Below are 27351 nucleotides of genomic sequence, written 5' to 3' on the forward strand. Positions count from 1 at the left end.
GCTGGCAGCACTTTCAGCAGCTGGGGGAATAAGTTCTTTTTTCCCTGAAAATCCCAGGCTCCACCATGACATTGTCAAGGCTGTTCTGTAACGAGTGACTCATCTGTGCTGCTTCTATGGGTTGATTCTCATATTTGAAAATCAACAAGAAATGTGTTTCTTATCAGGCTCTGGGAATATTGTTTAATGCAGAACTAGTGATTAATGTGATTACTAATTATGTTTTCTTTCTTTCACTTTTGCTTTCCTTTACAGTTTTGGATTGCTTGTTTCGTAATGTTTGAAGATGTATAGTCCACTTTCTCCAACCTTTTCATCCAATCCACTACTCTACCGACATCCACCTTTTTGATCTTCGTCCCAGGGCCCTGCCTGCCCACTTCAGTCTGGGTGAGCTGCCATTTCAGTCTGGCCGCACGGTGGTCACTATGGGGCTTCCCTTTACTGCCTTCCTCAGTTAAATTCATCGTTTTCTGGATTCCATGTTCAAAACCTTTCTTAGTTTATGCCTTGGCTTTGCTGATGCTCTTTCTTAGAAGAGCTGTAAAGGAGGCAAGTTTTGTGAGTCTGAAAAATGTATTTATTCTACCCTACCATTTGGTTAATGATTTAGCTGTATACAGAATTTTGAGTTGAGGACTTCTGATCAAGATGGTGGGATAGATGGTCCCCAGTGTCACCCTCTCCCACAATCAACCAGTTTACAACTATTAAAAAGCAACAACAGCCAAGCTGGGGCCTCCAGAGCTCAGGGGAAGAGGAGAGACCTACGGAGTGCATGAAGGCGGGAGAAGCTACAATGAGAGAGAGAAAAAACCGCTATGACCATTTCAAGCCCCAGCTGCTTCAAGGCTTGAACTGATGAGCACATGGAGCAGGAGCAGGAGCCAGCAAAAGCTGCAGCTGTGCCCTTCGGATGACGGTGCTTGGAGGTGGCGGGGGAGAAGAGGGCCTTGGTGGCCCCAGGCCAGCAAGACCAAAGACCACTAACAGGGTTCCTGTGGACCCCATATAGGAGCGAGGGGCCACAGACAACTGAAAAAACAAGCCACTCGGAAGCTGGTGAGTCATTGCAAGGGACCAGAGCACGGCCTGTCCCATGGGAAGTGTTTGGAGTGTCGGGGATTGGGGAGATGGGCCCACTGGGGGAACACTGGGGCACAGCAAGGACAACTGATCTGCCCCCAATCAGCACAGGCCCACTCAGTGGAGACTGGTCAGGAATATAGAACGGCAGGGGGTGCAGTTTGCTGAAAAGACTCAGGCCCAGACCAGAGTTCCCACACAACTTAGGTTTGTGACTTCACGAGACCTGGAAGTGCTTACAAGGTCTACAATTAAAACCTGAGCTGCGCAAAAAGGCTTCCTCAGAGAATCAGCAGCAAAGCAGCAACTTAGCTCAACCACAGGGCTCAAGAGCTGGTTTCCACAGGAAGTTCCACCATTTTAGAGGTAACCAAAGGACAACAAATTAGTTCCAGTGCAGTTTAAGTGGTGGGAATAACAAATAATCCAATATAGAACTGAAAGAAAAAACAAAAACCCCACACATCAATGTTCTGATATTAACCATTAAAGGTCTAACACAGCCAAAGAACACCTATAAAACCTAAAAGAACTGGAAACTTCCCGGGCTCCCCTGCTGGAATGAGGGGGGTGCCACGGGCCTCGACCACACCCCCCTTCTTTCTTATCCCCCTCCCCTGTCTTCTCTCTCCCTTCCCTTCAACTGCTCCGCAACATCTTTGAATGTAAAATAATAATAATAAATTAATAATTTTTTTAAAAATTTAAGAATTTCGAGTTGAAAATAATTTTCCGTCAGGTATTTAAAGGCATCATTCTGTTGTCTGCTTGAAATGGACTCTGATTCAACGTTTCACCCAGCAAGCATTCCAGGTGTGCTCCAGGCACTGGAGATGCAATGGTGAGTAAGACAAAGTCCTGACTCTCATGGAGGAGACAGATGATAAACAAAAGGAAAAAGGAAATAAGATTTGGTAATGATAAGTGCTAGGAAGAATTTAAATAAGGCTAAGGATTTGGCAAATCACATAGAACTGTACAACATAAAGAGGGACCCCTAATGTAAAATTTAGTTAATAACAATGTATCAATAATGATTCATAATTGTAACAGATACAATGTAATGTAAGATGTTAATAATAAGAGAAACTGTTGGTGGGGGTATGTGAACTGTACTTTCTGCTCAATTTTTTTGTAAAACAAAAAACTTCCATAAAAATAAAGCCTAGTACTAAAAAAAAAAAAATTAAAAAGAAATAAATAAGGCTAGGGGTACAGATGCTGACTGGAAGTTGCTATTTTAGATATGATGGGCTGCAATACTTTTTCTGAGGAGGTGACATTTGAGATGAAATTTGAGTCATGAGAAGTAATCAGTCATGCAAAGATACAGGGAGATCATATTCTAGACAAAGGCAACAGCAAAGAAAAATCCTGAGGTTAAAATGAGTCTGGCACATTCAAGAAACTTCAGCAAGGCACATGTGGCTGGAGTGTGGTACATAAGAGGGAGAGGTCTGGGAAATGAATTTGGTTTGATTCTCATTACTTTGTTAGCATAGAGGAGGAGAAACCATCTTTTTAGGTTCAGGCTGGGGGGCCTGTTAATTAAACCAATAACAGACACATTAACAGGAGAAAAGACATACAAAATGTATTAATTTTACATTTTACATGCACAGGGGCATCATAGAAAGAAATGAATACCCAAAGGATCGGTGAAATGTGAGAGCTTATATACCATCTTAATAGGGGACAGGGAAGGGGAGAAAGGCCACTTGTGGGAAGAGTTTTAAGAAAGATAACTGAGTCCTTAGGAGAACCCATGGGAGATAAGAGTTTGTGGTGATGTCTGTCTGGGTGTGGTGCTGACTTCTGATCTCCTCTCCTGTGATGAGTCCACCTTCCCTTGATGATGAAAGTCCCAGGGATTTGTGACAGTTGAGTTTTTTGGGGAAAGAAGGGGACAGGATCTGCTTTTAGGCAGATAAGAGGAGCACAGAGAAGGCCTTTTCCTGCATTTGTTAATTCTGAAATGTCTTCAGCTCAGAATAATCCTTATGCCACTATGGCACATTCTGGACCCTTTCATAAGTGACCTGTTTTGATTTATTTTGTTTTCTGAAAACATTTAGGAGAAGTGGTAGATTAAAGATGGCTGTGAATTTTTTGACTGTCTTCCCATCAAGATCTGGAGTCTGTGTCTTTTCACTTTAATCTGGGCTCTGTGACTCTCTGGCTAATAAAATACAACAGAAGTGAAACTGTGCCAGTTTCTGGATCCAGACCATAAGAGATTGGCAGCTTCTACTTTCTGTTTGTTGGAACACTTACTCTTGGAACCCATCCACCATGCCATGAGAAGCTCAAGACACATGGAGATGCCACGTGTAGGCCACAGATGAGCTACCAGCCAAAGCCTGTGTCACCTGTCAGTCATGTGAGCAAGCCACTTTGGAAGTTTAGCCCAATGAGCCTTTAGATGACTCCAGTTCTGGCTGTTGTCTGACTGCTGCATGGAAGAACACTCCCCCTAAGTGAAAACCACCCAGCTGAGCCCAGCCAACCGAGACTATGAGGGATATCTTTTATTTACTGTGCTGGGCACCTAGTGGACCTGTCAATCTGGAAGTTTACCTCTTTCAACTTTGCAGAATATTCTTTTTTTTTTTTTTCTGGTGTCCCTTAGATTCAGCAGGGTAATATATTACTTCTTTGATACTTTCTTTCTTCTACTTTTCTGTTTCATGTCTGCATCTCCTGTTAATCAGATGGGGGACTTCATGGATTGATTCTCTAAGCCTGTAATATTTTTTCGTATTTTAAATCTTTCTTTAAATTTATTTTTTGAGATATTTTATTGTTTACTTTCAACAATCTATTGCATATTTCATTTCAGAATATAGAAAAGCTTTTGTTCTTGTTTTTGCTTTTGTCTGGTTTGTAGGTGTTGGAGAAGGGATGGGGCAGGGCAAAAGAGTAGGCCCTGCTTACACCTATTTTTAATTTTCAGCCCCAAATTCTGCTTCCTCCATTGTTCCTGATATTTCCAAACCTCTGCTGGTCTGTAGGGCAGTCTAGGTCTTGTTTTGGCTGGGTCCGCTAACACTCCCCTCTCACCAATTCTAGGCTGAACCTTCTCTGCCCTGATTCCCCAATAACCAGAACTCCATCTGCTTTCATTATCCACAAACATGGAGAAATCTCATCTCAGTCTGTGTCCTCTCCAGTTTGCTACAATATTGTATCAACAAACTTAAAACATATGTACATACACACACACATATATATTTATATATATATATATATACACATATATATTTATATATATAATATATATATCCTTTGCTATCACTGTAATGAAGTCTCTCGAATGAAAGGAATTAAATTTGTGTGTTCTGCTTGCTTCAGTAATGGGAGTTTCTTTTTCACCATGTTTGAAGATTATGAACCTTAAATATTATCTTTTTATTGTTATAAATCCACCTGTTTACTGTCATACGAAACATCACTTTGAATTCATTTTCCTCTCAGAACTTTTAAGTAATCAGCATTTCTAAGCACTGCGTGGAAAATGTTTTGTTTTCTTTGCATTCTCTGACATATGTTAATAATGTTCAGCAGGGATGTGTTTATGTGAATTTGAATTGGGCAAATATAAGGTAATATGAAATTTAGAAAGTAATACAATTTTACCTTATGAGCAAATTTTAAAATATTTCAACTCTCCCCAAATTAAATTTTTTTATTTTTGGTTTTGTTAATTAATCGATATTTTGGTCCAGAATTGTTTCAAAGCTGACAGGTGAAATGATGGGTACAAACAGCACTTACTGTATGGCCTCGTGGGGCGCCACTGCAGCTGGTACACAGATGTCTGCGGGTTCTCATCAGGATTGTGTCCATCAGGCATTGGAACTCTGGGCTGGTGATTTTACTGCAACTGAAAAAACTCTTTTATATCTCAAAGTGATTTTACTCAAGTATTATGCATTGGTACTAGTGGGAGAACTAAAAAATGTCCCAAATTAATCAACTGGGAACAGAAGTTAGGTGTGGTAGAAATCCATGAAGGAGGCCCCAAAAGCGCCCCATGATACACCAGGCTGTTCATCTGACAAAATGCACGGAAGTCTGGAAGAAAGCATTCTGTACAATATGACAAGTGATGCTGAAAAAATAAGAAACTGCACTAAGGTGACAATGGTAATAGATATGGGTCTTTCGAAGGTATTCCTTTCCCTTTTATGCTTGTTCCTAAAGGAAAACTTGACTTAAATTATTTGAGGGTTGAATGACAGAAGAACTTCAGAAAAACATTATTGAATGTGATTGCTCTGAAAAACTCCATTCTTGAATAGGGGTTTTCTGTTTTTAGGGGGTTTTTACTTATATCATCTTGCTTCGGTCATGCTGGGCCTGTGAAGAATGTGGGGTGTGGAATCGTCCCTGTGTCACACCTGATGAAATGCAGGTGCTTAGCATTTGGGAAACGGATCCCAGTCACTGCTAGAAAGCAGATGAGTCAGGACTGAAAATCCAACCTTCAGACTACTCATTCAACACTCTCTGATAGGTCCTTTGGTATCATAAGATTTTAGTTATTACAAAACTTTGTCATCTTAAGGAAGACAACTCAATCATAACTTTTAAATATGTAAAAAAAAAATGAGTTATGGTCAATTGAATTCAGTACTCTGAATAGTAGAATAATTTTGAAAATTAAATCTAATGAAAATTAGATTATCTTTCTGCTTTTCTTTGAAAAATTACTATATTCACGAGATAAAATTCCTAGACTAGAAAAGGAAATATGAATTGAGACAATATTCCTCTTTCCCTGGTCCCCAGTCTAGCCATTGTCACTAGTTTCTCATGTGAATTTCCAGAAAAGGTCATTTATATATTATAGTCTATAATATGGTTATGTTTAGATCATAGACTTTATGTATCATATATAATGCAGTTATATATTATATATTATATACATAGGCACATAAATTTATACCTTCCTCTTTTTTTTTTTTACACAAATGATAGCATATTATACACACTCTTCTGTCCCTAATTTTTTCCACTTAATGATGTATCTTGGAGAGTTGTCATTGCTGGTGCATAAAGAGCTCCATACTCCTTCCAACAGTTGCTTAGTTTTCCATTGTATGGTTGCACTCTTAATTCACTAAATGCTAATGGAATTTTAGGTAGCTTTCTATTTAGAATTGGTCTAACAGTACCTTTGTCAATGGAGCTTATTGACATTTTCAAAAAGGACAACTTAATATTATTAGGTCAGTTGAAACTGACAGTGACCTGTCCCCATTTGTCAAAAGCACTTCAAATTTTATTGCTTTCTTTTTTTTTTAAGGTTGCTTTGTTTCAAAAAGTGGCTAGTCTCAGCCAAAATACAGAATTGCTCCAAATAAATTGCAGCTCAAGGTAGCTGACACTGGCTTCAGATCCCAAATAATCTTAGAGTGAGAAAAACAGAGAGCGTTGGCCAGCGGTACCTGCAAGCTCCCCGCTCCCTATTATCCTCCCCCTGGGCTGCAGAGCCTTCTGGAAAGCTGCCGCCTGGCCTGGGTCAGATTGCTTACATGACGCTGCCTTGCAGGCCAGCGTTCCCAACCTTAAGCCAATGCACATTTATAGAACAATTCCATGTGATCCTGGGGAAGACAGACTGCGAGCAGAGGGCAGTGCTGAAAGGTTGTAACCTCAGGAAGAGAGGGCCTTTCCCACCTCTTTCTGCTCTCCATGCTAAGAGGATACTGGGTAAGTAAGTCTCAGATTGAAGGCTTTATCCCTTTGAGCAACATGTGGCTTTAAGCTGGTTTGGCTGCTGAGATTGGAGGGATGAATGCATTTCTTTCTTTATTTCCTTATAAAGTGAAATTAAAGGCACATCTGTGCCTCCCCTCCTGTCCCCAATTGTCTCCCAAGCCATGAACTGTACTTTTTCTAATGCATTACTGGTGATTTTTAATAGAATATAATCTAGACCTTAGTCTCTTCATTTGTAAGATGAGGGATTGGACTAGATGACTACTGAAATCTCTTCTGGCCTCAATTACGATTCTGCCCATCACAAATTGTATTTTCCAGTGTTTGTGATTCAGCAGAATAATGATTTAAGAGAGCCCCTAAGGCCCTAGTATGCCAAGACTGTGGGAAGAGTTATTTTAAAACCCATAACTGTGTTGACCTTGACATGTTCGCACATGCTGTATTTCTCTAGCCGCTCACAAGTACCTTCTCAGACCTGTTTCTGACGTTGTGGCTGCCAACTCGAGCTGCCATGTGATCTGTGATCTCGACAAAAGCTGTGTTTCTGTGTTTGACTTTGTGTCAGTCATAACTGAGTGATCAGGTCAAGGCTGAAGTTAGACAGAATTCTAAGCCTCGTGAGAAAATCCTACAGTTCAGTTAAACACAGTAGAGTGTGTGCATGTGTATACACTGTTTTATACCATGTTCCACAAAACAGAAATGCACAGAGTGAAATTCTTTATCCCCCTTACACCACTTATAATCTATCGTGTAATACCTGCATATGTGTGTACATACGGGGCAAAACTCCTCCCGCTTTAGCTGCTGCTTCCAAGTAGGTCCACTGTTCTTTCCAGTGAATACCTGTGTCTATTTGTGGGTTTTCCTGCTCTCACGTCCACCTGACATTGCCCTGCTACTTCCCTCTGCTTTCTCTTGCACGATGCCAATGCTAGGCAGGTTCAGGGGACACTTCATTATCTAGTTGCATTGTAAAGGTTGTCCATAGGTTTTTGGGTTTTTTATCTAGTTGTTCTTTCTATCCAAGGGGGCTTGGGAAGATCTGAAAACTCAACTGCTGTGATTTCCCCAGAATTCCATTTGTCAGATTTTAAATTGCAAGCAGGGAGACCAGCTTGCTTCTGCAGTAGCTCTGATGGACAGATAAGGGTCTGACCTGGAAGCAAAAGGAATGGCAAGGAAGGGGACAATTCAAACGACATTTGGAAAGAGGAATCCAGAGTGATTATACACGGAGAGACAAGAGGTGTGAAGCAAAGGGAAAAATACAAGATAACCATTCATTCCTTCATTTCATCCTGCAAACATGTATTAAGTGACTTCATGTTCTTAATGTACCAGACCGTGGGACTGAGGGTAGAGGTGTGCACCATGCTGACATAATCCCTGCTCTCATGGAGCTCCTGGTCTAGTGGGAGGCAGATACTAAGCAGGCAATCACTGATAGGTGCAGAATCACAGTGACAGCCCTAAGTTGTATGACTGAAAGAACGAAATGGGAAAATCAAGAAAGGGGTTGGCTTGAGAGGGAAAGATAGTGAATTTGCATTTCAAGAAGATGAGTCAGCTGTGGTTATGGGAACCAATGGACTCTCCAAGGAGAAGACCAGGCTAGAAGACGAAATCCTGAGTCTCATGAAATGGCTTTCCTGAGAGGGTGGGAGGAGCAGCTGGAGGAGAAAAGCGGGATTTCTTAGCACCGTGTTAGGAAAGTCATAAGTAGAAATAAGTGTGAGGAGGAAAGTGGGAATGACAGTGTCAGATGCTGCAGACATTCTGCAAAAGGACGCAGACTGAGACAAACCAGAGTCTCACGGCCATGGGCAGCTTATGAGTGTAGTTTCAATCAGGGAACATTTGCTTGCAAGAAACAAAAAACAAACCTGCTCAAAAAGCAGGAGCAGGGGGGGAGCATTTTAATTGGGGTGAGATGACTGTTGGTGGGAATGTCAATTAACAGCCATGATGGAAAACAGGAGGGAGGTTCCTCAAAAACTAAAAACAGAACTTTCATACGATCTGGCAATCCACTACTGTGTATTTATCCAAAGAAAGGAAATCAGTATACCAAAGACATATCTGCACCCCCATGTTCATTGCAGCATTATTTACAATAGCCAAGATATGGAATCAACCTAAGGGTCCATCAGCAGACGACTGGATAAAGAAAATGTGGTATATATACACAATGGAATACTACTCAGCCATAAAAAAAAGAATGAAATCCTGTCATTCACAGCAACACTGATGAGCCTGGAAGACGTTATGTTAAGTGAAATAAGTCAGACACAGAAAGATAAATACCACATGTGCTCACTCCTAGGGGAGCTCATCGATGTAGAAAGTAGAGTCATGGTCACTAGAGGCTGGGAAGGGGAGGGCAAGGGGGATGTGAAGAGGTTGGTTAATGGGCACAGAATTACAGCTAGATTGGAGAAATAAGTTCTAGTGTTTATAGTAGTGCTAAGTGTCTATAACTAAGAATAATTTATTGTATACTTTCAAATGGCTAGAAGAGATGAATTCAAATGTTCTCAATGCAAAGAAATGATAAATGTCTGTGCTGATGGATGTGCTAATCACCCTATTCTTCACCAGACATAGTGCACCTGTACGGAAATATCGCTCTGTACTCCATAAATATGTATGATTATTATGTGTCAATTTTTAAAAAGGAGGGGCATTTGTTGAGCAGACATAGCTCTGGGCTGTCACTGCTCTTGTCACCCTGCTTCTCAGCAACTGCTGGCTTTGTTCTGGTCTCCTCTGCTGGGCTCCACATCCTTCCCCTCCCGGAGTTCAGTATGCACAGGCTCTGGACACTGCGGATTTTTGCTGCTGATCCTGACCTCGTTCTTCATTGCCTTATGACTAGTGGCCTCTCTTGATTGACTTCAGGGCCCCTGTCAAATATCAAGACAGAAAAATCTGATTGTTCTAGTTTAAGCCAGAATCTACCTATAGTCCAATTAACAGTGCCTAGGAGGTGGGTTTGAGTGGTGGGCCGAGACCACACAGCAAGTGGCGTAGGGAGGTGAGAGGGGCGGAGGATGAGTAGTTTCAGAGTAAAGAGCAAAAGCAGACTTTCAAAAGTTGCTGCTCAGGTGTGGTTTCGTGGGAGCAGGGAAGCAAAAGCTGGGTTGCAGTGACAGAACTCCTAACTCTGCGAGGGTATGCGTGCTGGGGGCAGGGACAGAACTGGGTGGCTAACATGGAAGGGAGACAAAATAGGATCACCTAGACTGTGGAGTACTGGCCACTAGGAAACCAAACTCACTTTCATGCTGACCCTGATCCAACACTCTGATTCCCAAGGAGGCCAGAAACCCAGGTGGATTTGACCACCTCAGCACAGGAGGTCCCATCCCACTGCCAAAGGCAGGGCCTGGGGACCAAGGCTTCAGGTGGTGAGCCAGCAAGAGAGCAGCCAGACGCAACCCAAGAAACCAACACAGGAAGGCCATACTTTGTGGGCTTGTTTGCATCCTCTGTGAGCCACCAGACAATCCACTATGACCCTCGTCCTGGGGTCCTTCATTCAGTTGTGTTGAGGAGAGGTGGGTTTCATCGTGTTTTTAGGGTCCTAGCCTACAGAGACAAGTTCGTTCCTGTGTTTCAGTCTTGTGAAACGTCCGGGTACAGCACAAGCAACTCAGGATAGTTGCCACCTTGCCAACGTTTCATAAATGTTATTAATAAGGGTGTTTAAAATTGACAAGTGGAGAGAGTCGCTGTGATGAGCGAATGCTCCAAGCTTGTGACCTAAAAAGGGGAAATCTGCTCCACACTCAGCTCAGGAAACAGCCTTGGCAGAGCTCCGTGCCAGGACTGGTGCCAAAGAATTATAAAGAGATTAAACCCAGCAACACTGGCTAATGTTGTTCAAGCAAAGAGAGCTCATTTTATGTAGTCAAGCCACTAAACATCTGTATAAAGTTCAGGAATGACTAAAACTCGTTGCGTCTCAGCTGCCTTTACTACTTATTAAATCCTGAGTTGCAAGACACGGGTCACGAAAGATTTATTTCTTTCTGGTTGTGCTCGTTTGCATGTGGAAGGACATTGAAGGTTGGAAAGCCGGAGTGGTCATTTCTAAGTAGGGCCAAGATTTTCATTTTGAGGGGACAATTTTGCAGATGACTCCCTGAGCTTAAAAAACGTGGCTCTGTATTCACTTTTGATCATTCAGAAAATCACTCCTATAAATATGCTTCTGCTGAAACTGATAATGAGATTCAAGTTAGGATCTGACAAAGTGATTTTGTGTCTTGTATTTCATAGCAAACAGATGAGACAATCACCCCCGGATTCCATCAGTCACAAGATCAGCATCTCATGTTCCAGTTCTTTGCAGAGGATTTGGTGCTATTACTGTTCGCATTGCCTGGTGGCAGGTTCACTATCTGGCATTTGTCGGGTGTGCCTTCCCTTCCCCAAAACCAGGCTGCTTACTGCCCCAGGACTGCCGACACTTGTGCAAACACCTCCTCCTTGTGTGGCATAAACAAGGATATTCAGGTTGACATATCTTGGTCAAGAGGTGTGTGGGGGAATGACCCATCTACAGAGGCCAACCTCAGAGAAGCAGCTAGATAGGGAAGAAACAATGTCTATGGGCAAGCAGTTGTCAGTACCAGAGCTTCTGTCAGATGGGCAGACCCCAGTAGTGGGGAATTCAAGAAGTTATCCTTTAGAAGATCTGTTCATATGTGGCAAGATCAGCCGTCAGGCCCAAGTTCTAGGAACCAGGAGTAGTGTTCAGACGTGTGCTACTAGGGACCATACCAGCATGGATGGGAGAGAAGGACTGAGCTAGGACTTGGGAAGAAGCACTTGGACTTAAAGGGTCTGTTGGAGTCACTGGGTCCCATGTCTGAAGTACAGCAGGGACATTCAGTTTGGAAGATGTAAATCAAAACTAGCTTACTTTAGTAGCCAGAATTACTGGCAGATTGCTCGATGATGCCTGCTTAGGAAGGTATGACCTGATTCCAAAGCCCACCATTGATAGGCCAGAGATTGGCTCAGTCAGGATTGACTTAGGAACTGTGCTGAGCCCTGGGCACAAATGAGGCAGGAAGCATGTCTCTAAGAGATGGGGGCTCTGTGTGTGTGTTTATAATTACAGTATCATTATCATACGAAGAAAAATAAATAATAATACCTTAATATTAAAAATCCTGTGAGTGTTCAAATATCCCTGTCTCATTTATTTTATTTTATTTTATTGTTATTTCTTAAAATCGAAACACAATTGATTGTACAATCTGTGGGGTATAGCATTGAATATCAATACCTGTGTGCAATATGTGATGCTCAAATCAGGATAATTAGTATATTTATTATTATACAATGAAATCATTTCTTGTGGCCCTTTACCAATTTCTCACTAACCCTCCTTTTCCTCCCCTCTCCCCACTGCTGGTGACCTCAGTTCTGTTCTCTTCTTTTGCAAGTTCAATATATTATTGTGATCTTTCTTTCTTTCTTTCTTTCTTTCTTTCTTTCTTTCTTTCTTTCTTTCTTTCTTTCTTTCTTTCTTTCTTTCTTTCTTTCTTTCTTTCTTTCTTTCTTTCTTTCTTTCTTTCTTTCTTTCTTTCTTTTCTCTCTCTCTCTTTCCCTGGCTTATTTCACTTAACATAATTTTCTCTAAATTCATCCATGTTCCTGTGAATGGCAGAATTTCATCCTTTTTTATGGCAGAATAATATTCCATTGTGTATACATACTACATTTTCCTTATCCGGTTTTTAATTTTATTTTTTAATCGACAGGTAATGATTATACATATTTATGGGGTATGGAGCAATATTTCAATACATGTACACACTGTGTGATGATCAAATCAGGGTGGTTAGCTTATCTATCACCGAAAACATTTATCAATTCTTTGTGTTGAGAACATTGGAACTCCTCTGTTCTAGTTATTTGAAAATATACAATCAATGATTGTTAGTTATAGATACCTAACACTACTATTGAATACTAGAATTTTTTTCTTCCTATCTAGATGTAATTCTTTATTCGTTAAGCAACCTCTCCCCTCCCGAGCACCCCCCTTCCCAGCCTCCAGCAACCACAACTCTACTCTGCAGGTCCATGAGCTCCCACATGTGAGTGAGAACATGCAGTCTTTGTCTTCTCGTGCCTGACTTATCTCACTGAACATAATGCCTTCCAGGCTCAACCATGTTGCCACGAAGGACAGGATTTCATTCTTTTTTATGTCTGAGTAGTATTGCATTGTGTTTCATACCACATTTTCTTTATCCATTCGTCTGTTGGTGGACACTTCAGAAGACTCTATACCTTGGCTATTGAAAATAGTGCACAAATAACATGGGGGTGCAGATATCTCTTTGGTGTACTGATTTCATTTCTTTTGGATATATATTCACTAGTGAGATTGCTGGATCGCATGGTAGTTCAATTTTAGTTTTTTGAGGAAGCTCCATACTCTTTTTCCAAAATGGTTATACTAATTTACATTCCCACCAACAGTGTAGGAGAGTTCCTCTTTCTCCACATCCATGCCAGCATTTGTTATTTTTTAAAATATTTTTGATAATAGCCAGTCTAACTGGAGTGAGATGATATCTTATTGTGGTTTCAATTTGTATTTCCCCAATAACTAGTGATGTTGAGCATTTTTTCATATACTTGCTGGCCACTTGTTGTGTCTTCTTTTGAGAAACGTCTTATCAGCTCATTTGCCCATTTTTTAATCAGATTATTTGTTTTTTGCTATTGAGTTCTTTGAGTTCCTTGTATATTCTGGATATTAATCCCTTGTCAGATGAATAGTTTGCAAATGTTTTCTCCCATTGTGCAGATTGCCTCTTCCCTCTGTTATTATTTCCTTTGCTGTGCAGAAGCTTTTTAGTGTGATGTAGTCCATTTGTCTACTTCATTTTTTTTTTTAACAGTTGATTTATTTAAATCAGATCCAAAAAAGATCCACAAGTTGCTTTTGGTTGATGTCTCTTAGGTCACTTTTCTATTTTTTCACCTTTAGTTTCCATATCTTCCTATATCCTCCATCATGTATACATATATCCTCCAGAAATTTCCTATATCTATCATTTCCTGTAAATTCTTTTCGTCATGGTTATAAGAGTTTTTTAAGTCCTTGTCTGCTAATTCCAACCTGTGGGTCATCTGTGCATCTTTCCCTCCTGGTTATAGGTCGTTGTCTTAGTCAGCTTGAGCTGTTAGAATAGAATACTACAGACTGGGCGGCTTAAACAACAGAAATTTATTTCTCACAGTTCTGGAGGCTAAGAAATCCAATATCAAACTGCTGGCTGTTTCCCTTCCTAGCGAGAAACTTCTGGTTTGCAGATGACCGCCTTCTTGCTGTATCTTCACAAAGCAGAGAAAAAGACTCTCTCTCTTGTGTCTCTTCTTATAAGGAATCCAATCCCATTCATGAGGATGGAGCCCTCATGACCTATTTACTTCCCAAAGACCCCACTGCCAAATACCATCACAGTGGGGATTAGGGCTTCAGCGTAAGAATGTACATGGGACACAAACATAGCGGTCCTATGAGGGTACTTCAAAAAGTCCATGGAAAAATAGAATGAAAAGAAAATACGAATCTTTCCACGAACTTTTTGAAATATGCTCATATTTTCCTACTTCTTCACCAATCTAGTAATTTGTTACTGTAGACTGGATGCTAGAGTGACATGGTGTAGACACTGGGTTTTATTCTCTTTCTCCAAATAGTATCATATCTTCTCCTATCAGGCAGTTAAATGACTGGAAGATTGCCTTGATCCTGCGGAGGCTTAGTTTTAGACCTTGTCAGGGAAGGTCTATTTTGATTTAGTCCTTATTTCTAGTGCATAATCTTTAGTCTTGGGTTATAGTCCTCATTCTTAAATAAGGTTCTTTGGGGGTTTCCATGAGAAGCCTGGACTATTTGCCAAGCCCCTCACACTTGGTAGGATTTGAACTCCAAACTGCCTTCCCCGCAGGAGCCACACTGCTCAGATCTTTCAGCTTTAGCTGATGGCGTTTTGCTGGGCTCCCTAGAGTCTCCTCCTATGCGCATTTTAGGAAACAGCCAAGGATTTGAGGGAAATCGGTATGCAGATTTCAGGGCTCTCCCCCTGTGGCTCGTTCCTTTATGACAATTCTCCCCCTGACCCCCACCCTCAATTCCAGCTTCTCCGGCAGCCTTGAACCCTGTTCACCTTAGCAACAGTGCAACCTTCTGCTGGAGTTTTGACCCCCATTTACTGAGTGGATTGGGAAGTGCCCACTGGGAAAAAGCCGTGATATGGGCTCTTAAGTACTTTTTTAATCTCTAAGTTTTCCTTCTGTTTCTTTTTCTCTTGTAATTATTTCCTGAGGAAACTGGGTCATTTTTCTGTAGAATTCGCCACTCTTTGGGTTTGGCTGATTGCCTCCCTTGCTGACACTTCTCCATTCCCTATGTTTGCTGTAAAGTGGTAGTTAGATCCTTGGACACAGAGGTTTGCCAGATGTTTTTTATTTCGGTGAGGATTCTTCAGGGATGATGCTGTACAAATCCTATTACATCACACGAGCTGACACTGAATGTCTAGTTGTCTCTTTTCTTTTCTTTTCTTTTTTTTTGTTATTTACGTTTAATCAATGAGTTTAAATATTGTCATCCTTTATAAAGTTCCCCATCAGCTTTTCACATAATGCTGTGTAACATCAAAGAGCATTGCCTAGATCTATTATTTCATTAAAGTTTGCAGAATGGTGTAATTCTATTTACCTTCTTCATTTACTATCTGTGATATTTCTATAAAGAGGAATTTTCTATTGTCAACTCTTAGGGTATTCTGAAATACAGTGTGTCTGGAAAGTCAGGTTCTATGCTTGATTATTTATATTTCTTGCTTACCAAGCATTCTCAAAAGGTGACCAATGAAGTTTACCGGGAGAGAAAAAAATATCATTATGAATTTGTGGATATTAACATATCTGATGTGTTTCAGTCCATCACAGTTATTATTCTTTTTGATCCTGGAGTAAAGCCACTTGTCTACGGTTCTTAGTTGCTATAACAAAGTAGCATAGACTGGGTGGCTTATAAACAACAGAAATTTACTTTTCATAGTTCTGACGGTGGGAAGTCCAAGATCAAGTTGTTGGCAGTTTCAGTGTCTGGTGAGGGACCGTTTTCTGTTTCATAGCTGGATGGCCATCTTCTCACTGTGTCCTCATGTGGCTGAAGGGGCAAGGGGTCTCTCTGGGGCCTCTCTCATAAAGGCACTAATCCAATTCGTGAGGGTAGAGCCTTTCAAAGGTCCCACCTCTAAATACTCTCACATTGGGGATTCGGTTTTAACATATGAATTGGGAAGAGAAGGGAGACACAAATGCTGTAGCACTATGGTGTATTATTTTCTGAGTGCAGTGTTGAAATCTGCTAGCATTTTTTTCATATCTTTGCATCAATAATCATGAATGTAATTGGTCTGTAGTTTTTTGGGGGGTTTTTTTGTTTGTTTTTGTGCCGTCTTTATCAGATTTAGGAAGTAGTGCTATTCTTCATAAAAGAAATTAAGTTTTTCTGCCTTTACAATGTTCTGTAATAATTTGTAGAGCACTGAGACTATCTAATCATTGAAGGTGTGGTAGAATTTTCCCGATACAATCATCTGGGCCTTGTACTTTTTCATGTTATATTTCCCTAATAAATTTTCCTATGGAAATTGGTATGTTTACGCTTTGTAACTAATGGGATCAATTTGGGTGATCTGAATTTCTTTAGGAAATGATCCATTTCATGCATTTCTGATTTGCGTAGAAGTCTGCAAAACAGTCTCTTATAATTTTTAAAATTTCTTCTGTTACAGTGGTTATTTCCCTCTCGTTATTTGAATATCCGTATGTTCTCCCTTTTTCTTCTTGATCAATTTAGCTGTTGATTTGTCTAGTTTATTAATTTTTTAAGAATTAGGATTTTGATTTGTTCATTAGATTGCTCCTTTTTCTATTCTTGACTTCATTAACTTCTGCTTCTAACTTTATTATTTTCATCTTTGTGCTTTTTAGTTTATTTTTCCTTTCCAGTTTTTTGAGTTGGTAATTTAATTCATTATTTTCTTTCTTTTATTTTCACTGATAAATATGTTTAGTGCAATGAATTTTTCCTTTATCAGTGCTTTAAATACATCTCGTTGACTGATATGTAGTATTTTCATTGTCATTATTATATTTTAACTTCTGTAATTTCAATTTGTATTTCCCATTACCCAAGAGTCATTTATAGAAAGTTTTTATTTTTTTATTTTTTGTCCTTTTTTTGTGACCGGTAAGGGGACCGCAACCCTTGGCTTGGGCGTCGCCCGCACCGTGCTCAGCCAGTGAGCGCACCGGCCATCACTATATAGGATCCGAACCCGCGGCCGGAGCGCTGCTGCGCTCCCAGCGCCGCACTCTCCCGAGTGAGCCACGGGGCCTGCCCTATAGAAAGTTTTTAAATTTCCAGGTGGAAGGGGCTGTTCTGTTTTTTGTTTTTGTCAGTAATTTTATCACATTGTGATCAGAGAATGTTGTTTGTAGTACTTTTACCTTATGGAAATTACTGATGTTTTCTCTATGACCTGATATATGATCAATTTTTGCAATTGTCCCGTAGATATTTGGGAGGAAGATGTATTGTTTATTATCAGGGTGTAGAGTTTGATAAATATTCATAAGATGTACCTTTTTGATTATGTTGTCATATCTTCTATCTCCTTCTTTAGTTTTCATCCACTTAACGTATGCTGTACAAGTCAAGATTCCTGTTATTAGGGTGTCTCTATTTCTCCTTGCATTTTCTTCAGTTTTTGCTTCATAAAGATGGTTGTTGTATTAGTAGATGTATATTTCTAAGTGCCATATGTTCACTGTGAACTTTGGCCTTTAGCATAAAAAAGTTTTCCTTCTTTGTCATGTGTAATGTTTTTGGACTCGAATTTTACATCTCTTTATTTTTAGCCTTTCTGAATCTGTTTGTTTTAGATGCATCTCTTGTATACAGCATATACTTGGGTCTTGTTTTGTGAGCCAAACTGAAAATTTTTCCTTTTACTAGGTGAAGTAGGCCCATTCACATTTATTGATGTGACTGATATGGTCAGTCTTAACTCTGTCACGACATTTTATAATTATGTGTTCTGTTATATTTGCTATGCTTCTTTCTCTTTTAGTAAGGTTTGTATTTTTGTTCTAGCAGCTTTGTTTTCATAACTTTTTAAAATGTGTTTAGCCCCTCGTTTTCTTATTTAATCTTTTATTATCTGGTTTATCAAGATGTTTTTCTTCCCAGTATCCTTTAACACCCACCTATTGCCTATACAGCAATGAGCTTGTTTTAGTTTCCTCTTTCTCTGTCTTCTCCTCCCAATTTTTTTAGATGCATTATTTCTACTTTATTAAACAAAATAAACTTTGTATATTGGCTTTCCATCTTTGCCCCCCACCCCACCTTTATTTTAGTCTTAGATGTACATTTACATATTTTAAAATCCTCATCATCGGTCCTTTTGCTAAAGTTTTCCCAGTCATCACTTTGTTGAATGAAATATATCATCTAGTAGATTCCTCAAGATGGAATCTGATAGGTGCAGAATTCAGTAAGTTACTGTATTTGAAAATTCCTCGATGCATGAGAACAGCTTGGCTGGATATAAAATTCTTGGTTCACACTTTAGTTTATTGAGGCTTTTTGGGGGAGGGTGCAGGTCTGGCTGGTAAGGGGATCCGAACCCCTTGCTTTGGTGCTATAACACCACGCTCTGACCAACTGAGCTAATTGGCCAGTCCAGTTCATTGAGTTTTTTTAAAAAAACGATTCCATTGTTATCTTGCTTTATGTATTGGTTTTTAAAAAAAACATAATGAGAGTCATATTTTTTTGGCTTTGTGAATTATTTGATCTTCTTGTCTGGAGGTCTTTTATCTTTCATCTTTGAAATCTAATAGTTTTGCTAGGGTATGTCTTGGAATTGATTGTTCTGGGTTAATTTTCCCAGGTAGCCAGTGAGTCCTTTCAATATGTAGACTCAGGTATTTTTCTATTTCTGGAAAGTTTTCTTGGATCTAAGTTTTAAGTGTTAGCTCCGTTTCATTGTTTTGTTTTTTATTTCAGGCATGCCAATAATAGGAATATTACTCCTTCTTTATTTCTCTATGTCATTTCTCATTCTTTTCCTTCTTTTCTTGATTTTCTTTAAGGCCCTTTAATACATTTTTATTCCAATCTATTCTCCCTGGGGTGCCTTGTGATTTATTTATTTCTGAGATGATTTTGTCTCTTTCTTTTGTTCCTTTCCTGAGTTCAGTTGACACTCTTTTTATTCCTCCCGATTTTTGCCGATTTCTATTTGCATTTTTGAATTTCTGATCCCAGATATTTTACATATGCTCACATGCTTCTTTGAGAATATTTAAGTCTGTTTGGAGTGCTCACTTATAACTTTGTTCTGCTTCTTAACTGGTTTTAGTGCGGGAGGAATATTTTCCTTGGGTATGTGTGTGAAATATCATCTCCTGATTCTGTTTTGCAATAGCTCTGTATGGATTTATTGATCCTCCTGCTGTCCGTTTTTACAGCATTGGGTTCTGTCTGTACAGCAGAAGCCACATTTGTTGTGTGGAGGGCTTCTGCGTCCTCTGATTTTGTGATTCTTTTTTCTTGAAGTACCCTTCCTCCTCCTTTTCCAAATTCAACCCCCGGTTGCCATAGGGCGCTTCTCCCATCTTTTCTTGCCTTTTTTTCTCCCCAGAAGCCACGTATACTGAAGTCTGCCACTTTCAATTGTGCCTGTCCCTTTAAATTCCCCCATGCTTTGAAATCTCTTCCGTGCCATCCCAGCTCTGACGTGCTCAGACAACTTTTTAAGGATTTTCTGACTTAGGATGGACTTAATTATCCTGACAATAATGCTAACTCAACTCGGGCTCCACTTATTAGCTCCCTTCTGTCTTCCCTGCAGTTTTCCTAAGGAATGAGGTCTGCCTTTATTCTCTAGAAACGTTTATGGTAAGGCAAGGGCAGGAGCCTGAGAAATTGTGTTCTGGGATTTTCTGACTTTTCTCTTTTTATGCACAGTTGTTACGAAGAGGGCTTAAACTTCTCTGTTTTTATTCCCTGTCTTCAAGTTATAGAAGGCCTGCTTTTTGTGTCCGTTTACTTGCCCCTTCTAATTGTTTACATCACTGTAGGAGGAACCACTGGGAGGCAGGTAGCCAGATGCCTCTTATTTTCAGCTACCCCAAAAGCTAATTTAAAAGCAGCAAATATGATCTTGCTCTTTCTGGGAAGTATAGACTGCTCAAATCAGACTTCACACTCTCCTGTTTACTAAGGATGGTTAAATTATATAATAATAATTATTACCCTTAACTTTTAAAGGATAAATTTACAACAAGCTTGTCTGGGGAGCAGAGGTTTAAAAAAGCTATTTTCTGTTTAAATAATAAAATTGCCTGATGTTAGCTAAAACTTTCTGTAAGGTCTAATGATGGCATTTGCCAAGTCCTGCAATGTCATATAGAAGGCAAATATCTTCAGTTTCTTAGCTCAGCTCTAACATATGTCTCATCTGTGGGAATATCTTGGCTCTGATGTAATTGGCACTGATATCATCCTTTCTGCACTCAGGATCTCTGGTCGTGTTGTTTGCATTGAAACAGCCTTCCTACCGTCATTCCATCCTCACTCCACCCCCCGCTAAGGCCACAGCTCCCAATTATCTTGATACTGTATTTAATTTCCAAAAATGACAGCACAGTTTAGCTTTGGGATTCAAACTGATGTCTGAATTTTTGTGGGTTACAACAGCTTGTTTTCATGAGAAATATGGTTTTTGCTAATCTCATCTGCCAGGAGGGATGGCATGGAAATTGTGAGTAAGGGGAACCTTATATGTGAATGTGTCATCAAGTCTATCTTAGCAGGAAAGAAAAGAGATCCTTTACTGAAAATCAATATGCAGTTTCATGTTTCCATTTTGCTGCTCCAGAATGGGACCCTCAGGGACTCATCTTTAGAGAGGATGACATCCTCTGAGAACCAATGACACTCTGGCATAGGCCAAGTCTGGCATAGACCAAAATGACACTTGTGGCCACCAGGTGAGGGACCATGCTTGTAAATTGTCATTTCAACCATAGAAATGGCATTTCTATTTGATCATCCCTCAGTTCTCCCTCCTGTGACATCCTTTGTGATCCAAGGCACAGATGTCCATAATGGCCAGCCAGAGTTGGTTGCACGCTGGTGTGAAGAAAGTTTGAATGGACCCTCTGGGGAAATCTTATCGATGAGCTTTCACTTGTAACAAACCACCCCAAACTTGGTGCTTTAGTTGTTTTAATGGTTCTTGTTGGACCATTTCTTTAGCGTTTGATTCTGTGGGTTGACAATTTGGGCTGGGCTTAGCTGCTCCTCTGGGTGGCCCTCTTGGTCTCAGCTAGGATCCCCCATGTGTCTGTGGTCATCTGTGGGTTGGCTAGCTGTCAGCTACCACTCATCAGCCATGAAGATGGGAAGCATGCTGATTCTGTGTAGTCCTAGAACAAAGCAATTTAGGTTGGCCTTTGAGCAAAGGTCTGTGGCCCAAACTAAGATGATGATACATAAAGTAAACTAGATTGTCCCCTGTTGGTCCTCAGGCCTCACCACCGACTGTTACCTAGCCATGCCTTGTTCAGAGCCCTTGGAGAATCAGGGGTGGGATCTAGATTGTGGAGCAATAGAAGTAACTTTCCAGTGATCTAGTATAACCCTATCCAGATGGGATGCCTCAGGAAGCAGTCAGTTTCCCATCACTAAAAGTATTCAGGCAGACCCAGAGAGTCCTTGGTTATCCTAGGTACTGGTTTAGAGGTCCACAGCTTGGAAAACAACATGGCGAAAGGAACCTGGCCTCTGTCCCCAAAGAACCAGATTCCAGATAATGAGCTAGACCCTTTAAGACCTGTCTCAGACATCCTAGAACATGGTTTCCCCAAGTTTCCCCACTAAAAGGCAGTGCAAGCTGGGGAGCTCTTCTGACATCAGAAGCCTCTATGCCTCTGGAGTCGTCCTCCAGCCCCAGTTTGGTTACAGCCCCTACCAGCTCCCCCAGCCACGCTGGGTCCCAGCTCACCTGCCCTCTGCCTGCTCTCCACCCCAGCTGCTTGTGCTGCCTCAGTCCCTGATCCACTTCTGATCCTGCCAACCTGAGCTCGCCCTTAAGTCCATCCCTTATTCACAACTCTCTGGTCTTGATAACCTTCCTGCTTGATCTAACCAAGGGCAGGTCTGGGCCGACCTCTGCCCACTTCTCTCTGCAACTTCCTCAACAATCCTAGACCAAAACAAACTGTAACAAATAAGGTAGGTGTTTTTAATCAGCTAAAACTTGGAAACAACTTAGTGTCCACAGCAGCTATTAAATATGATGTTGTAGGCATGGGGGAATGTTCTTGACATGTTTCTGTTAAATGAAAAAAAAAAAAAATCAAGTTTCATAAAGAGTACTACAGTATATATGATCCCAATTTTGTTTTTGTGGGTTTTATTTAAGTTTATAAATACATGTTCACCCAGGTGTCAGCTGGGGTCTCTCTGCCCCTTTGCACTCAAGCTCAAGTTCATGTCTAGTAGATCTCTAGAGTCAACCCCAAGATTTTTGAGAATTCTCAAGGGCTTATGCTCTCCGGCCTCTGCCTTCAGGCTCCTACTTTATGCAGTCACAGTTCTGTACTGTGTTGACCCAGATACAAATAAAGCTCAGCCCCTTCCTCAAGTTCCGAGCCCCCCCCCCAGCCCTTGCCAAAAACAAAACAAAGCAAAACAAAGTGCTCACAAAGCATTCATGAATGTAGTACATTTTACCAAAGATTTGGGGTGGAGAGCAAGAGAAGGGCTTGCACTACAGCAAAGAAAACAACTTCAGAATGACAGTAGGCATTCCCGTTATTCCAGAGTCCTCAGTCGCCTGTTTTAGAGGCAGTTCCAGTGGCCCTTCACCCCTGCCGTTCTCTGTCTCACACCAAATCCCAGGTTCATCTTCCCCCATTTCTTCCTCTGCCCTCTGTCCTCTTCTCTGACCTCTGTCCTCTTCTCTGACCTTCCACCTCAGGAAGAAAAACTCAATTACATTCACGTCTCAGTGTCCACGAGATCCTGGAACCAACTCCCCGTGGATACCAAAATGCACGGATGCTCAGGTCCCTGATACAAAATGATGTAGTATTTGCATATAAACCGTGCACATCCTCCTGTATACTTTAAATCATCTCCAGTTCACTTATAATACCCAATGCAATGTAAATGCTATACAAGTAGTTGTTATACTGTATTTTTTTTAAAGTTTGTATTATTTTTACTGGTTTTTTCCCTGAATACTTTTGATCCTCTGTTGGTTGAATCCGTGGATGCGGAGTGACAACTGTGGTCTCATTTTCACGTAGGGAGCAATGAAACCATCTCATATTATGGAGCTTTAGCTCAAACCGAGACTTGACACCTTCACAGATTATATCAAGTTCTTTCCCAAATGAAAACTGCTCTTTCCCAAGAGGAATTCTGGTGCTAGTGTCGTGAATAAGCCCAGGCTAGGCTGCTGAAGGACGGAGGAGAACTGAGATGCCCTAGCTGGCAGCTGGAGCTCTTTAGCCTGTGGCAAGTTACCCAAACTCTCTGCTTCTTAGGTTCATCATCTGTAAAATGAGGGCATTTGATTAGGTCACCTCTTCTCCACAGTATGCCTGTGGATCACTGGTGTGCAGACAGATTATAGTTGTGCCAAAATTTCGGTCCTCTCATCCCTCGATGTGGCCCGGTGGGGCCTGGACAATAGATGAGACCTCGAGCAGCTTTGTCCATTTCCCCAAGTCAATGGCTATATAAATGTGATCATATTATGTGTGCCAAGATGTTAAAAGGTTGGGAAGCCCTACATTAGGGCTGGAGTTATAGTTCTCCTGATTCTAGTAGCCCATGCTAGAGATTGACACTTGGATGACACAGGAGGTCTAGGTTGCAATTAGGTGGTAATTTGGTGGTGGTGGTGAGGAATCCTAACAACATCTTATTAAAGTTAGAACTAATGAATGAAGTGAACTTTTCTAATTCCTTTAGCTGAACAAACATTTATTTGCCCCAATGCAGAGTCCTGAACAGGGAGAAAGAAAACCTGGGTTGGGATCCCAGCTCTGCCAGAGTATCTATCAGTCAGGGCTGAGTTGGGAGACAGAAACCCCCCAGAGAGAATTCGATATAAAGAATTATCTAGGTAGGTGCCAAAGCAGAAAGCAAATGCTAAGGTACCAGGATGGTAGCAATTGCAGGAAGCAGCTATCCCCCTTACACCTGGGGGAGCAGCAAGAAGTTGGAATTATTAAAATTTAGAAGCTTGGAGGAGGACCCCCCCAGGAGGGAGCCCTGGGGCTCTGTGGAGGGCTCCGGCCGGCTGGGGCCGGTTTCTCTGAAGAGCCGGGAAGACTGCACACTGGCTTCCACTGCTGCTGGGGGTGCAGCCGCGAGGCTGGGGTGCTGCTCACAGAAACAGGACACAGACAGGAAGAGTGTGTTCTCCTTCCTCTTCCTCCTCTGGCCTCTGACCCCTCGTGGAAGTTAGCAAAGCAGAAATGGGGTTTGCAGAGTCCCCCAGCATCTGAAGGTAGGGGGGTTGGAGCTGAGAAACTATAACTTAGCGACTGGCCCAGCCTCCCACCATGGATGGATATGTCAGCCTCGCCTCTGATCACTGGGTCATGAGAACAGGGCCCCTCTAAGTCCCTTCCGGCCCTGATGTTTTACAAGTTTGGGCTTTTCACATCAAAATGTCTGTGTGGCCTCATAGACGGAGGAAAGGAAAGAACAAGAGGCTGGGAGGGTTTGGTAAATGAGGAAGAGTTGTCATTTCACTCATATCCCACAGAGCAGCCAGGTCCCTGGTGCTTATGCAGGTCCCTTGCCAGAGCAGAAAGCAAGCAACGACCCGATAACTCTCTTTCCAGGGCTACGGCTGTTTGTTTGTATTAAAACAGGAACATGATTACAGAGCTATAAGTAGCTCTGTGCTCAGCTGGGCAAGGTGGGGAGTTGGAGCAACTAAATTGAGTCACTGGAGACAGAAGCAGAGGTCTCCTGTCAGTCTGGGGTGAGGTCTGGGCCATCTCCCGGAACAGCAATTGGCTTAGGGTGCTGGGTTTATCAAGCAGCCAGAGGAGCTGCGAGGTCAGGTGACCCTGAGCTCATCCTCGGTCGGTGCTGCCCACGTTCCCTCTGATGTGGGACCTGACTGCTGCTGGCCTCTGTGGCTGGAGGGCAGTACCATGGAATGAGCTGCAGATCAATCTGATCTTGCCTGTCTGGTCTGGTTGGGATGAGGCTGCCTGTGGGAAGCAAGACTGATGTGGCTAGTTCTGGGGTCAGCCCTTTCTTGCTGTGAGACATTGGGTAAGTCATTTCTACCCTCTAGATCTCATCTGTAAAAAGTGGGTTTGGAGAAGATGATCTTCTGGTTTCTTCCAGCACTAGCAGTCTAAATGATTCTATGCAGGTGGAAAATCAGAATTCATTAAACCTTTAAAACAGGTACATTTCTATCACATACAAAATTTTTTTTTTCAATAGAGAATAAAAACTCTAATAGAAAACTTGATGTGATTGTCTAATGTCTCAACAAATCCCATTAGATCATCACTAGGCTGTTCTCAAAGGACAGTGTGGAGTAAAGACATTGGGCAAGTTGCAAAACTTCTCTGAGCCTCTGTTTTATCATCAATGAAATAGGACCCGCATGACCTTGTCTCTGATTCCTCAGCTCCCTGAACCCCCCACTCCCCACAGAGTGGGTAAAATGGGGCATCAGCCCAGCCTAGACATCGCAATCTGGGTTCTGAGCAGTGCCCTCCACCCGATCAGCCCAGCCTTGCTGCTGTGTTGGTTCTCATGTTTCAGTCCCCCCTCTTCTTCCAGGCTCGCCCCTAGGCCTCATGGCTCTGGCTCACCAGCCTGCTAGGCTGCCTCAGCCGTGATGCTTTGTCACCCCACCCAGACTTTGACCCCCCCCCCCACCCTCTCCTCTGAGCAAGGAGAGGGATATCCTAAGTGGGGACCTTCCCAACCAGCTTTAGTTGCCAACTAGAAAACCCATGCTCTATTATAGAACTAAATGAACAAGAGATAAAGACAGGAAGGTATCACTGAACTCTTTACAACAATCTTCTCTAGGCGGCAGCTTCGCATTGGTCATGGAATGCAGGGTTCCGTCCTGCCTCTTGCTCTCAGCTGCACTTTGGCCAGGACACTTATGTGCACTTATGGGCTTTGGCTGTTCACCCATAAAAAAACAAAAACGCAAACAAAAACCTACCCCATAGCTCTGCTGTAAGTATTAAAGAAAACATGAATGCTTGGCATGTAAAAAGAGCTCAATACTTGTGGAATGCGTTAAAAAGTGAGTTAAAGGGCCGGCCGCATGGCTCACTCGGGAGAGTGTGGCACTGGTAGCACCGAGGCTGCGGGTTCAGATCCTGTATAGGGATGGCCAGTGCGCTCACTGGCTGAGCGTGGTGTGGACTACACCAAGCAAGGGTTCCGATCCCCTTACCGGTCACACACACACACACAAAAAAGTGAGTTAAGGAGTTAAAGACTGTCCTAGTTTATATGCAGGGTCATTTGTGGCTTTTATGATGTGACACCAATACAGCAGTTGAAAAATAAAATTTCTCTCAGACAACTGTATTTTAAAACAAGAAATATATGAATTTAATATTTTAATCTTAAAATTAAGATTAATTTGAGGGAAGAGTTCTATTTTAGCTGACTCTTTAGAAACTGTCCATAGAACAAAAGGGTAGAAGAAATCCTTGTGAATTCAGCCTTATTAGTGTCAAACAACTTTGAATTAATTAAAAGCCTAAATCATGGTTCATTTTTCAAGTGTAGTCTCATTCCCCCAAGGACTTGGAGTAATTCTAGATAAGTTAACACCTAAAACCCAGCATTAGCTACCTGGAGGGACTGGACTGGAATAATCCGTCATTAGCCCAGCAAATATTTCACCGTAAATGGGTTGGTTGAAAGTTCCTGAAACCATTTATTTTCTTCTGTTTGGGACTATGTTATAACTTTTCTTAAACATTTGTTTCTTCTAGTGCACCAGCCAGTTGGCTGTGCTTCAGTGCAGATGCAACATAGTTCTAATCAGTAGCATCTAAAGAGAAGGCAATGTAAGCTTTGTTCTACTGAAGGATTTGCCTATTGGAGGCTCCATAATAATAGAATAGTCAGCAGTTTATCTAGTGCTTAATCCATTCCAAGAGGTTTATAAAAATTAACTCACCATAACCATGTGAGGTTAGGTACTATTATGATCCCTATTTTGGAGATGACAAAACTGAGCACGGAGAAGGTAAATAATCTGTCAGTTTATACAGCAAGTGAGTGGTGGAGCTGGTGTTTATACTGTCTCTGTGCCTGGTCAATTTGTCATCATAAGAGACAGAGCCTCAGCTCCTGGGATGGGAGCTGACAGGTCCCTGTGTTCATTTGCT

General features: G+C 41.5%; 1 protein-coding gene across 6 annotated transcripts in view; it reads left to right on the plus strand.

Moving 5' to 3' along the window:
- Positions 1-6714: 6714 nt before the first annotated feature.
- The window catches only part of TACC2 (transforming acidic coiled-coil containing protein 2), a 208862-nt gene continuing 188225 nt past the window's right edge, over positions 6715-27351 (plus strand). For 5 of the 6 annotated variants that reach the window (XM_063103235.1, XM_063103245.1, XM_063103238.1 and 2 more), the window contains exon 1: positions 6715-6801. Coding sequence is in view for 1 of the 6 variants with exons in the window: in XM_063103237.1 (XP_062959307.1) it covers positions 6784-6801 (18 nt within the window). In the remaining 5 variants the exon portion in view is untranslated. The remainder of the gene's footprint in view (positions 6802-27351) is intronic. The other variant, XM_063103237.1, reaches the window with a different exon arrangement.

This window comes from Cynocephalus volans, chromosome 7 (assembly GCF_027409185.1).
Source record: "Cynocephalus volans isolate mCynVol1 chromosome 7, mCynVol1.pri, whole genome shotgun sequence".
Lineage (NCBI taxonomy): Eukaryota > Metazoa > Chordata > Mammalia > Dermoptera > Cynocephalidae > Cynocephalus > Cynocephalus volans.